The sequence below is a fragment of the Larimichthys crocea genome, chromosome V (genome assembly GCF_000972845.2).
Source record: "Larimichthys crocea isolate SSNF chromosome V, L_crocea_2.0, whole genome shotgun sequence".
Taxonomy (NCBI): domain Eukaryota; kingdom Metazoa; phylum Chordata; class Actinopteri; family Sciaenidae; genus Larimichthys; species Larimichthys crocea.
The window spans coordinates 3,627,061-3,640,628 of NC_040015.1; the positions used below are offsets into that span (position 1 = coordinate 3,627,061).

The 13,568-nt window shown below is 39.4% G+C and overlaps 1 protein-coding gene across 9 annotated transcripts in view; it reads right to left on the reverse strand.

The window, feature by feature from the left end:
• The window catches only part of nrxn3a (neurexin 3a), a 175,328-nt gene that overhangs the window by 136,821 nt on the left and 24,939 nt on the right, over positions 1-13,568 (reverse strand). For all 9 annotated transcript variants that reach the window (XR_002042442.2, XR_002042441.2, XM_019266795.2 and 6 more), the window contains exons 4-5: positions 13,326-13,352; positions 11,510-11,521 (exon numbers count right to left, since the gene is read on the reverse strand). Coding sequence is in view for 7 of the 9 variants with exons in the window: in XM_019266795.2 (XP_019122340.1) it covers positions 11,510-11,521; positions 13,326-13,352 (39 nt within the window). In the remaining 2 variants the exon portion in view is untranslated. The remainder of the gene's footprint in view (positions 1-11,509; positions 11,522-13,325; positions 13,353-13,568) is intronic.

Below are 13,568 nucleotides of genomic sequence, written 5' to 3' on the forward strand. Positions count from 1 at the left end.
CATGGCTACCATTTGAACATGGAGAATCTGAGATAAATAGAAGAAAGATTGCAGAATAAACAAGGTGTAAAATAGAATTAACAGAGGATAAAAGATGAATAAATATAGGGAGAGAGAGAGAGAGAGAGAGAGAGAGAGAGAGAGAGAGAGCTGTATCCCAAAGTGGGAAAGATGAATGATGGAGTATAAATGAAATGTCATTCCCAGTAATGGGAAAAAGTCCCCGGCAGAAAGCAGGTCACTTAAATAGCAAAAGATATACTTAAGCAGTGTTGCCTGGAGCACAGTGCGCTTTGACAAAACTGTTAACATTAACTTTCCAAAAATCAAAATGAATGGAGGGGAGGGCAGGAGGGGAGGAGAGGGAAATAAAAATGCATTGCTTTCCGTCTGCGACCTGTGCAGACTGCTGGCCACCGTCCCCTGGATGGTGTCAGCACTGGCAAATAGAGCGCTTATGGGCACCACACACACACGCACACAATCAAAAAAAGCATCCATGCAAACAGACACCTTTGCAAATATGCTCTCTCTCATGCATATCATATATCATCTGTTTGTACACGTGGCTCTGCAGCTAAATGTCCAGCAGCTGTACAGTGTTTGTGATGCCTTTTAACGACCATCTCAATAGTTTCTTGACTGCAATAGTCACATCCACCACGAGTGAAAAAAAACAACAATACAGCCTCTGAACCAGCGACACAGAGTGCACTCTTTGAAACACACACTGCCCCTGGCAGAAATCAATAGGAGGAGGATAAAATGCACTTCCATTTAATTAAGATAACCAGCACATTCTCACTCATAATCTCTCTCTCTTTCCTCCATCTCTCTCTCTCTCTCTCTCTCTCCGTCTTTCTTTCTGTGCTGCTACCCGTGTCACTCCCCTCTGGGGATGGTGAGAAATGTTGTCGGTTGGAATCTGGATTTAATCGTTTCCCAGATCGACGCCATGTTTTTCTTCCCCCAAGGCGTGTTCTCACCCCCCCCCCCCCCCCCCCCCCCCCCCCCACACACACACACACCACACACACACACACACACAACCTCCTCTTTCAAATGTCGTCTAGGGAGTGTTCTGCAGCTGAAATGTGTTTGCTCTTGGGCAATTGGACTATTGGGGTTGACGTCTCCAGCCGAACGGGTTACTATTCATCGCACAGGGTGTGTGTGCGACAATGCAGCAGTGCTCTCGTGGACTCGTTCAGCTACGTTTTGGAGCCACTAGCTCAGAGTGCTGCTGCAGACTGTGGTTTGAACATCATGCTATGGATGAAGCAGGATGTATTTTTAAAAATAAAATGATTCTTTATAGCTTGCTGTTGATGCAATTTGGAGTTTTAACGTCTATCAACTGCTGTGAGAGATCTTTTTCTTTGTGGCCGTTAATTCAGCTCCTCAGAACGTTATGTTACGTTTAAATTAAAATAGTTCAAACAGAGCATGTGCAGACCACGTTTTTTTTTTTTGCTGTTGAAGATGTGTCCACACAATTAACAAAAAAATCGAATTAATTACATCCTTTGTGATTAGTCCGACTGAATACAAAGCTGTTGTGTAGTGTGCAATGTTCAGTGGCTGGAATCATGGAGCGTGATTAATCTGCATTCATTTGTTTTCCAGAATGAGTGAATTGAAATGAAAGTGTTATTTTAACTGATTCCAGACATGTCTATGTTTTTGTTTTTTGAATTATTTTTTCAGTTGCATTACGAGCTCTATGGGTAGCATGTCGTCTTACTAATGCCTGAGCCAATTCAAACTGGACATTGAAAAAAATAATAATTTTACAGTTTTCGTTCTTTTTTAGTTGAGACATGTTCAGAAGTAACAATATAAAAACACATCAGACTGAAGTCATTCAGCCAGCTGAAAGTTACACCAAAATTGTTAGATTTAGTTTATGAAATGCATTATAATGTGCATTTATATGCATAAACTGTAAAAGTAAAATATCACAGTTCAAATGTTACAAAACTATAAATTCACTTTAGATTTGATTTTTAGTCTAGGTTTTACAGAAAAATGCTGTTTTTTAATTTTCCTCAACATGTTATGAGTTTGAATGTAAAAGTACACATTCATTAATATTAATTAATATTAAGGAAAAACTATGTTATTTGTATGGACATAAACTTGAATATAATAAGCCACACATTTAATTGCAGATCATTATTGTAATTTTACATGAATGTGTACATATATAAGAAAGCAGGAAAACATAATAAAAAACAAAAAACTAAAATATTATACATAACAGTAATTTTATACAAAATGAAATAGCTGTAATATGTCATTATTGATATAATAATTAATTTGGTTATTAATTTACAGATAATGTATTTTATTTTAGGATACAATTTTAAAATAACATTGACAATATTCATATGATATTTATAATTTCATACTGTTCATGTAAACAGCATATCCTGTTTTTATATTCCATAGTTAGATAAATGTAGCATTTTCCAGTGAAGACATGTTGGACATGCTGATAGTATTATCCTTTGGACTTTAGCAGAGTTTGCAAACAGAGGATCTCTTGCCTGTTTAAACAGTCAGCGAATCAAATAATGAATCATTGTTACGAGAAAAATGAGCCCATCTACAGCTCCGCTACAGTATTACCTGATCTCTCCATCAGTGTACAAAACAACCCAGCAGAAGGCCTCATGTGTCACTTGAGGCACAGAGCAGTGACATCATCCTGATGGACTTCAATATTATTCTGTACTTTTGTTGAGCTAACACCTGAGAAAAAAGAGACCACATCTCTTTAGCTGCTAAACATCTGGGCTTCTGCACTATCTATCTGAGAGCGAGATGGTTTCACAACTGCAGATACATCTAAATGTATATAATCATAAACATGTATTAGGCTGTAAGCTGGCTTTGAGGTCATGTGACTACCACCAGCTTTCTCGTAATGCAGCCCTCTAGAAAGAATAACAAACTAGTATTTGAACTTTTGAGGAGGCACAAATCGTTTCCCTGCAGTTGTTTTATGAGATTCAGAGTCTCTTGTTATGTTTCTGGATGTGGCTCTGTGTGGACTTCAATGTGGGTCATGTTATTTCTGGTGGCACCTTGTTGAAGAGATGGAGTAGACCCTGCTAAAGAAGCACTTTAGGCCCACGGGATAACACACACACACACACCACAGGAGTACATTCCCAGGTAAAGTGTATACAGCAGGCTCCAAAATTAGATACTCCCAGGTAAGGACACGTACACACACACACACACACACACACACGCACACACACATGTTACAGCTGATAGATGGTGTAATTCTCCAGCCTTTTGAAAAGTCATTGCTTTGATCATGGCCTGGTTGCCACACACACACACACACACACAAATACACACACACTGTGTGTGTTTAAACATAGAACCATTGTAAGTGTAGTTTCAACAGTGCTGCCGAGGAGAAAACAGTCCTGCATGTGTCAGTGATGAATTGTAAATCAATAATGAGGTCGTTTCACTCTTTATTGTGTTCACGTCTAATTAAAGTTAAAGGAGAAAAGCCATGGTGAGTGATTTACTGGACTCTTTAGTGTAAACAGGACTGACCACGTTTAGACCAACAATTCTGTTAATAAATAATTTTCCTTGGAAAATGCCTTATGTGGAGCTAAATATAACTGAAATATAACATACTATTATTTTATAAAATGGGGAAATCAACAAATGTTAATGTTTCTTTTCAGTGTGGTCATATTTTCTGAGGGGATTACAGTTGTGTTAGGTAGATTTGAACTCATGAGGCTAATCAGACAGGATCCAGCACCGAGGTGAAAATTCTGTTTTATATATTCTTTTGAGTGAGAGTCGTCCGTTTTGGGCTGCGGTAGAGAAGTTGAGCCGGATCCAACGTTTGGAAAAAACGCAGCCTGACATCATGCTGCAACCGTGTCTCTGAAGCTGAGACTATCCAGGTGGATTCATGGACTCAACTCTGATAATCTACCTTGTGTTCGGGCTTTGTTTATTTCATGTACCCAGCTGTGGTAAATATGGACAGCTGTGCATGTGTATTTGTTATGATTACATTACTTATGATCTAAAAACTATTGGCTTCATGAAGCCTTGCAAGCCACTAAAAGCCAGTCTAAGATTAATTCTGGTACCTGCTTCTTACCTGACGGAGCAGCGGTTTACTGCCCATCAGGAAACTCTAAATCACAGAGATTAGGAAGATGTGCAAGTTGAAGTTTTGGATGAGCTACTGATCTTGTCATTTATATTTTTGATAGAATATTAATGAAATGATCATTAGCTGAAATTATGCTATTTTTAGTTAAAAATATTTCTGGGAAAGTCAACGGGACAATCTGAACACCACAACATTCTTCACTTCAATACTTCCAACCTTCCAACCTTGCAACGCTAACTGCTTCAAAACTCTCAGCACTGTACGTTTCTTCCAGTGGACGGTGTTGGCAGATGATCCCAAAGCTGTCAAACTCTAAATGAAAATAAATAACCAGGCGTGTGGAGATCATCATACCTGGTGTTTACACAGCCAGAGTCAACTTTGGATCAATTACATCTGCATGCTGCCCTCTCCATCACTGACTCTGCCAAGCTGGAATGTTAGCCAAAAGCTAAATGCAAAGTGAAGCAAATGACTCGTGATATGGCAGAGGTGGCACAGATGGACTGGAAAGATGTATCAGATACACACACACAATTCAAAAATCGCATGTACCTAAAATATTACAATAATTAGCTGTCCAATGAAAACCACATATCTCCAACTTTGACAATTACTGTGACTTTTCTTTCTAAGTACAGAACGTGCATGTCCTCTTGCATCTACACTCAGCATTTAGAATCTCATTTGACCAATGAAAAGATGTTTGTACCAACCAAGGTCGCTCAGAACCAGCTTCACGTCGAGTGAGCCATTTATTTTAAAAAAAAACATGCATATCCCATATCCACTTTCAATCCACATAAATCCATTTCAAATATTAAATGGTTCACTGATTACTGTATAAACATTTTCATTACAGAGTGTTAGGTGCATTCTGTGAGAATTTTATCAAACTCCTGAAAAATATGAATTGGACATACATGTTTTTTTATCTGACAGCAACAATTTGTTGGTTGATGAGTAGAGATGATGTCAAGATGTTAGAAGAGTCAAAGATATGTTTAAATGAATTTATTTCCATCACAACAAGGCGCTGTAACCATCTATTTGTAATAATCTATCTGACAATATGTAAATCAATAGAAAACAGCCTAAAAATACCCTAAATGAAATGAACTTTACCACTGAGCTCGCTTCACCTGATTGATTCATGCATCCAAAAGCAACTGGAGGAGCAACAAAGTCAAACAATGGTGAAATCTACGACAAAAAAGTTCTAAATCTCCATGAACAACACACACCTGCGTTATCAGCAGTATGTGTCAGCGTGTGTGTGTGTGTGTGTGTGTGTGTGTGTGTGTGTGTGTGTGTGTGTGTGTGTGTGTGAGAGAGGTTGTTGGTGGTTAGAAGCAGAGAATTCCCAGGGCTCATCATCTCCTGATTATCAATGTCTCCTCAAGGTTAGCGAGAATCCACACCTCTGTAGAGCAATGAAACCTGATTAGCTGATTAGCATACTACTTCCATAATGTCACCACAATTCATTACCCATTGAGTGAGTTCATCGTCTCTCCACAGGAAACATTGATCCTTCCCTCCACACACACACACACACACACACACACACACACACACACACGCGTGTGTGTTGTGTTTGGATGTATGCAATGTGCATGTGCACACAACTGCTACTTCACATCATGGAGGCATGAGGAGAGGCAGGAACGAAGAGGAATTTTGTGGATGTGAAAACATGATGGAGGAAGTGACGATAATCCGTCTGCTGAACTTCACCTGGCAAAGCGCCTTATTGAAAAAAACCCAACAGAGTGGGATTACTGTTGACACCGGGGGTTACACACTTGGCCACATCAGGGTGCTTTTTTCTCGACGTGGGAACCAGCAACCTGGCTCTGCTCACAAGAACTCACGAGAAAATGCACGGGGTTTTGTTAAAATCCTCTGTGGAGAGACAATGTTAAAGTCTACAGAATAAATCAGAGGTGAGGAAACTTCGTACAACTCAGCTGCTTGTTTCGTACGCCTCTCCAGGGTGATACACAGATAACATAAAGGATCAGTCACTGTCAACATTAAACACAATCTGATCTTCATGAGGACTGGCAGTAACATGATTTGTAGATTTACATATCAGACACTATATGAATGTTTGCCAACTGTCAACACAAATGGACAAAGATTGGAACAGACCCGTTCCAGCTTCGTCCTCTTCAATAGTCATCATGACCAAATCATATTCATTGCAAATTCTTTCTAAATGTTTTGGCAAATATCATTGACTGAATTGCTTAAGGCTGTGGAGGACATCTCACAGGCTTCATGGTAAGCATCATAGTCTCTAACCACCACATTTGTTCAGTCAGAGTTCAAGGATACACATTGATTTCTCAGGAAATGCCTTCTTGACACCCTGTCAGTAGGAAACCTGGAAAAACTGTTAAAAACATGGGGTTGCACAACACAAGATGTATTGTGGGTTCACGCGTCTTGTTTAGTGCACTATTACTGAATAATCAAATGTTATTCTTAACGTTCATGTTTCATTTGAAGTCACTCGAGTGAGAGGACAACATGAGAGGCTGCCAGATGTGTATTCTGCACACAACAGCCGAATCAGTTGGTGGCATGACCCTCTGTTAAAAAACGTCATCTTAACCTGCGTCAGAGTGCACAATATCCGTTTAGAGGCAAACTGTGTTGGATGTGGGATGAATCATAGCAGCATTATGAAACATGCAAGCAGAGATCTCTGTCCAGTCCATCTGTGGTGCTCTGTTTTGAAAATGCAGCAAAGTAAAAATAACAAGATCTGGTTGTTGGGCACATTGTACCTTTGTCATTGTCATGTATTTGTTTCATAAAAATGATAGATAAATTAAACAATTAAATCAGCCCAGGATATGTATTAATGTCAACGTCCCTCTGCGTTCAGAGGCACTGTCAGTGAAGTTCTATTCGTAAACCTTAAAATTCTGGAGCTAAGACAAAAAAAATGAAGGAGGAAGCAGAAGAGCAGCCGTCCCGGGAGGACGTGGAAACAAATGAGTGTGATTTGTCAGTGCTCCGCTCTCTCTGTTTTGTCTGGGTCTGTTGTTTTTGTTGCCCTTGCTGTTTTTTGGCATATGATGTCTGCCAGCACGGGGCATAGCATAGTATGGGACTGCATGAACAGCACCGCTTGCCAAGAGTGGTTTGGTCTGAATCACATGACGAGGTGTTAGTCTGTTGTATTTTTTGCTTCCCTCCTGTTATATTTAGATTGTATATTCATACTTTATGCCGCTCACAGTGTATCACATATAGAAAGTTAGCTGTCTATGTAAACATCCACTGATGCAAATACATTTTTTTTTTTATGTCTATCATGATCATTTTTCACACCCAACAGTTATTGGGACAGAGAGTACTAAGCTTCGACTGAGCATGGTGATCTGTTTCTGTGACCAGATGGTAGTCAAGTGTAGAGACTGGGTCGAGGGGTGGATGACATCATATGTTACAGTACACACTGTATGGGAAAATCTGATGTTAAACTCAGAGCTGTTGTATCCCAACCTGAACTGCAACTAATTATTCACCCTGGCTGGATTAGTGCACCTGCCTCAGGAAGGCGTCTCTGGACCGTCTACAATACACTGGCTTCCCATTGAGTTCAGGATTCATTGGCATCACATATAGAGCTGTGCAGCGACACCAACATATATCTCTGATCTGGTCCAACTGTACAAGTAGGTCACATAGATCTTCTGACCATGGCTTATTGGTGGTGGTGTGTTAGGCAAGATACTGAATGAACCCCAAATTGCTCCTGATAGCTGTGACGTAAATGTGTGATCTTCAGTGTGAGCACTTTGGACAGGAAGCAATGTATCCTGATGAGCGTTTGGCACCTCGCACGTCAGCCTCTGCCATCAGTGTGTGAATGTGTGTGTGAATGAGTGTGTGAATGAGTGAGTGGATCAAGAAGGCACTATATAGATACAAGTCCATTTAGCATCTAGCACTAACCCCTTTAATTTACTGTTAACAAACAGCTTTTGTTTGGACTTCTGACCTATTTTTTCTAATTTGTAGGTGGGTCCAAACACAAATCATGTGGAGTTCTTTGATGAATTCAGGTACATGCTCACAATATTATGTTATTTTGTAGTGAGCTAAACTTATAAATGTTTGTATGAAGAGTACCGATGTCAGAAAAATAAATAATAAAAATACATAAATAAAGATAAGATAATTTATAATAACTTGTGGCAAACAGACTTGTAGATTTAGAAGAGTCTATTGCAATAAAGTCTTTTAAATCCATTGTTTTATGGGTGTTTTTTTTTTTTTACAATATAATCCAAATACAGACACACCTTTATTTTCTTTGGCAATGGTGGCATAATAATATAATATTTTGCTCATCAGCTTAACTCCTAAAACCTTTTCATGCAGCAACAGAACTAGACTAAAATACCTCAGGGCTTGTAACACAATCATAGAGGAAACAAAATATCAGTAAATACCTAGCTATCAAATACATGAAATAAATCTAACTCCTGTTTCTTTCCCTACTTAAGTGCTAAATGTGATAACTGATCCTAATATCCCACATTCTATTCCTTCAAAGCAAACAACCATCTTCCAACAACAAAACAGTCATTTGTAGCAGCCTGGCTTTGTTCTCATGCACCTGATCAAACCAATGAGGGCAAAGCCTCTCCAGGGTTCGCGAGAACTGCATTTCACCTTGATTCGACATGCCTCCGAGGCACACCCATCCACCCACCACCCCCCTCTGTCACTGATGCTGGGCTATCCCCGCCCCTCCATGTCTGGCTCACTTACCAGCACTCAGTCAAGCGGAGAAAACACAACTGTCCAAGCAACCTGACCACCAACCCCCAACATGTCTGTTTACTCCTCCACCCTAAAACCATCATGACATGACTGATCCAGTCATGAGAAGGTTCACTGGATTTTCTGGTTTGCTTTACAGGCCAATTTCTGTCACTATTGGATGGACCTCTAGCAGTAGGGTTTAAAGAATAGAATGAAATAAAATACATAGTACAGGGATGTTAATTTGAGTTTAAAGCATGAAAAATAAGGTTATATATTTCATCATTCCTTTATGTTTTGATCATTTCTCCTACCTAAAAAAGAAGAAGAAAGAAATAAGAGCCCTTCTCTAACTAAAGCCATTGTTGGCTGCTGTAAGGATTTAGCACACACATTTATTTATCTCCATTCAAACAAATACATTCACATTTGTTAAAAAAAACACATTGCTGAGTTTAAAATTCAATTCTTGAGCCAACATGTACGGGAGGTCTTTGAGGTGGTGAGGCGAGATGAACATTTAGATCTGCAATGCCATGACAAATGCAAATCATAGGTGTATTTAAAGTAAAGGGGAGGTGGACAAGATCACATTAAGCCAGCGAGTATGAACTGAGTGAAGGTAATGAAAAATGGATAAGATGATCTTAGAAAGAGGAGAGAGATCAGGTAAAGGCAGAAAATGAGTAATTAGAGAGTGAATGAGGAGTGAAAAATGAAGAAGACAACAGAGACGGCAGGGGAAGTCAGAGCGCTGACAGAGATAACAGAAGCAGAGCGGCAGGTGGAGCAGGAAAATATTAAGAGAGAGAAATAAAAAAAATGTAAATGGGGAGAGAAGCTTTCTGTTTGAGCCCATGACAGTGAAAAGCAACTCCTCGACGACACAGACACAGTTTCCTATTATCTACTTCTCTCTCTATCTGCCGCCCTGCCACCAGTGAGCCGCCATGCAAATAGAGCCAGAATGGAGCTTCTTGTCTGCCTAACAGGAGACGACAGGGAGAATGATGCCTAATAATGTCCATCTCGCTCAGGGATTAGACACAGCAACAAGAGAGACAGGTGGTGAGGGGAGAGGAATCTCCAGGAGCTTTTAAGAGCTTTGTTCTCTGAATGGGGGAAGCCATTACAGGTGTACACAGCAGGCTGCAGCTTCTTAAGGCAAACACCCAAAGACGTAATTCTACTAGCACCCGCAGAGGACCTTTAAATTTCACACTGTCATACTGATTCATGTTTGTATTCATAACCACAATGTGGACATCTTCCAATGTAATGTCAACACTTATATTTCTCTTTATATGAGTCTACACTTGATCAGGTAGATCACAAATATAGTTTCAATTGTTAATCAAAGAGATGAGATGAGAGAGCTGAAATAAAGGCAACACAGAAGTACCAAAAACTGCAGTTCCTCAAACGTCCACTTGAGACTGGTTCCAGAAGTGAGTCAGTCTCCATAAGTCCCCATGTCCAAATGTCCAACTTCACAGCAGAAATAAACATGTTTACAGCCTGGTACAAAAAACGGTTTTGGTCTCTGTAGCTAATTTCCCCGTTCATGACAACTGTACTGAGGGTGAATTTATATACAACTCACCTGTTCACATTATATTAAGGCTTAAAGTTATGCTGCTGAATTAACAGTGTGACATCTGACCCCTCCCACCCAGAAATAAAAATTTAGAGACACTTCCTGCGGAACATCAGGACCAAAGCCTCACGCCACAAGAACGTTTTTTCTCCCCGACTGCCACTGACCTCATCAGCAAGACCCAGGACCCCAGACCACACATTACAGTAACACTGAGTCTTGTGACTCTACCTAATTTTCATCTACCTTCAAGTCTGTTTCATCAGTTTCAGTCTCAGGGCAGTTATTTGGTTTGATTAATTAACTTTCAATGATTGGCTAAATGCCCTAACTTTTTTTTTTCTACGTTTCATCACACAAAACATGATGCTCTCATGGATCACGGGTACGTCTAGATCAGGGATTGTGGTTCCACCCGCTGTTGTGGTCCTGCTGATATATAAGTGAACTTAAATTGAGTTGTACTGAGAATAAACAGGCTTTAGTTTATGGATTATAGAGTTTAAAACAATGCTTGTCAGTTCTTTTGCCAAAAGAGATCCCGTCCTGTCCCGGCTTCCATCAGCCTGTAGCAACAATGAATTAAATGCTGTCATGTGAACTGAGTTTATGTAAGCCACGAGTGGAAACCCTGATTTACTGTGAAACACGGTGGAGAGGCTTCTTCTTCTGAAAACTGATCCTCAAGACTGTCTCACAGCGTCCCTGTATACACTGTACAACAAATTACAGCACACACACACACACACACAGTAAGAAAACACAAAGCAACACTCTTTTTTTCTTTCTCCTTCAATTAAGGTTGGCTTAATTACTTGCTTAATCCAGCCCCCTTGGTGAGAAACCATTACAGAAGAGACAGTGAACACAGACAAGTAAACACATTAGAGCTCTCAAACACTCACAGAGCGAGCGTCGCTTTTCATAGAGGCGGAAAAGGAAAGATTTCGAAAAAGCTGTACCTTTGCTTTTAGCTAGAGGAGCAGGAGGAGGCGCAGACAGAACAGAGGACCCACAGCCGAGAGAGCCGGACAGGGAGGAGGAGGAAGAAGAAGAGGAGACGTAAGTTCAAATTCTAGCAGACAGCAAACATATCAATGTATACTTTCTAAATGAATACATGTCATGAGGATAAATCAATGTACAGCAGGAAACTATAATGTAACTGTACATCACAAAACATTTAAAACATGCGACCACATCAGGTATAAAAAGACCTCTGAATGCCACAGCAACACTACACACAAAGAACCACACACAAAGCCAGAGAGCACCAACTACTGTTCTATTAGTTTTAAAGGAGCAGTGTGTAGGATTTAGTGGCGACCCCCTCACCTCACCCTCTCCTTCCTAGAATGAAGGGAGGACTATGGCGGCAGCAAAATTCACAAAGAAACATGAAAGGTCCTATCTGGAGCCTTCCTGTTTGTCTCTTCTGGACTACTGTAAACATGGCTTCCACCCTGCAGCATCATCAGATACAAAAGGCTCATTGTGAAGTAACAGAATTCTTATTTTCAGAAGGTTATACACTCATGAAAACATACTAATGGATTTCATTTCATTATTTCATATTCTGCCTTTTTGTTGCACACTGGACTTTAAATATTTCTATTTCTATTTCTCTATATATTTCTAATATTACTTTATATATTAAAGGAATCTCATGCTGCATTCATGCATCATCAATATAATGGGAAGAACAGCATTGGTCATATCGATCTTTAGTTATATAAACTTGCTAAGTTAATAAGTTATTACTTATTTACTACATATAAACTCCTGCATTTAAATATCCAGAGAGGCTCTATTTACAGAATATACTATACTATACTATACTATACTAGGTAAATATACTAAGTATATTTTAGTGTATAATCACTTGAAAATAAGAGTAATTATGTTTTTGTTATCTTCATCATCTACACAGGGACTGTTTTTTTTGGTTAGTTTTTTTGTACATGTTTCATAACCACCGTAGTTTCTCCTTCTAGAAGGGCTGGGTGAGGTGAGGTGTTGAAATCAGCAACTGTACTGCTAGAGCCACCTTAATCTACACACACACTGCTCCTTTTAATATCTTGTGGTTATTTTTTCATCATACAAAAAAATATATTGAAACAAATAAGAATGGTGAGCTACACTGACATTAAATGTTGAAAGCACACATTTTGCTGAAATGACAGAAGATAAAGGAGGTAAAAGGTTGTTTGCTTGTTTATGTGCAATTTTAATTTGACATGTAACCAAACAGTAGTGATGTATCACAAAATGAAAACTAAGTCATAATTACCATAATTACATAACGTACACATTATGTCAATAATGTGCTGCAATTCTACACTACATAAGGTTAAGCTAGTTACCTGTTAATACTGTAGCAGACAGCACTTATTCTCTATGGCTGCATTTGACCTACCTGTTCTGTTCTTCTTTATTTTTTGAATAAATTACCACGTTGCTTTATCAAATGTATATTTTTAATTTATATGGTAAACAGAGATAAATGAAGCTTTAGCACAGCGAAATGCTGGTATGTCCCTGGCTAGCTTTAATTCAAAACAGATCTCCTGCTTCATCAGGTCAACACGTCAGATCATCTTCACGCTGCTTTGATCAAATGTGTAGTTACTGCGTTTTGGCTTTGTGCTGAAATCAGGACAATAAGATCACAATGTATATAAAACCATGCACTTTCATATATATTCCACAGCAACACCACACTGAAATCCCAAACCAAGCAAAGATGTGATGAGGAAGAGGAAAACAGAAGCGTACCTTGTTCTGCCATCATATGTGCAAGGCCTTGAGAAGAAGAGGGATCAAAGAAAGGGAAGGGACAGAGTGAAGAAGAACACTTGTTTCAATACTCTTTGGTATTGTGATGATACATGTTTTTTCCGAGGGGGGAAAGCATGACATCAGAACACACTAACAGGTCACACAAAGCTTCCTGTGCCTGAGCAGGAGGCTTCTTTAGAAGAAGTAAAAGTGATAGAACACATTTAAGTTTTGATCTCT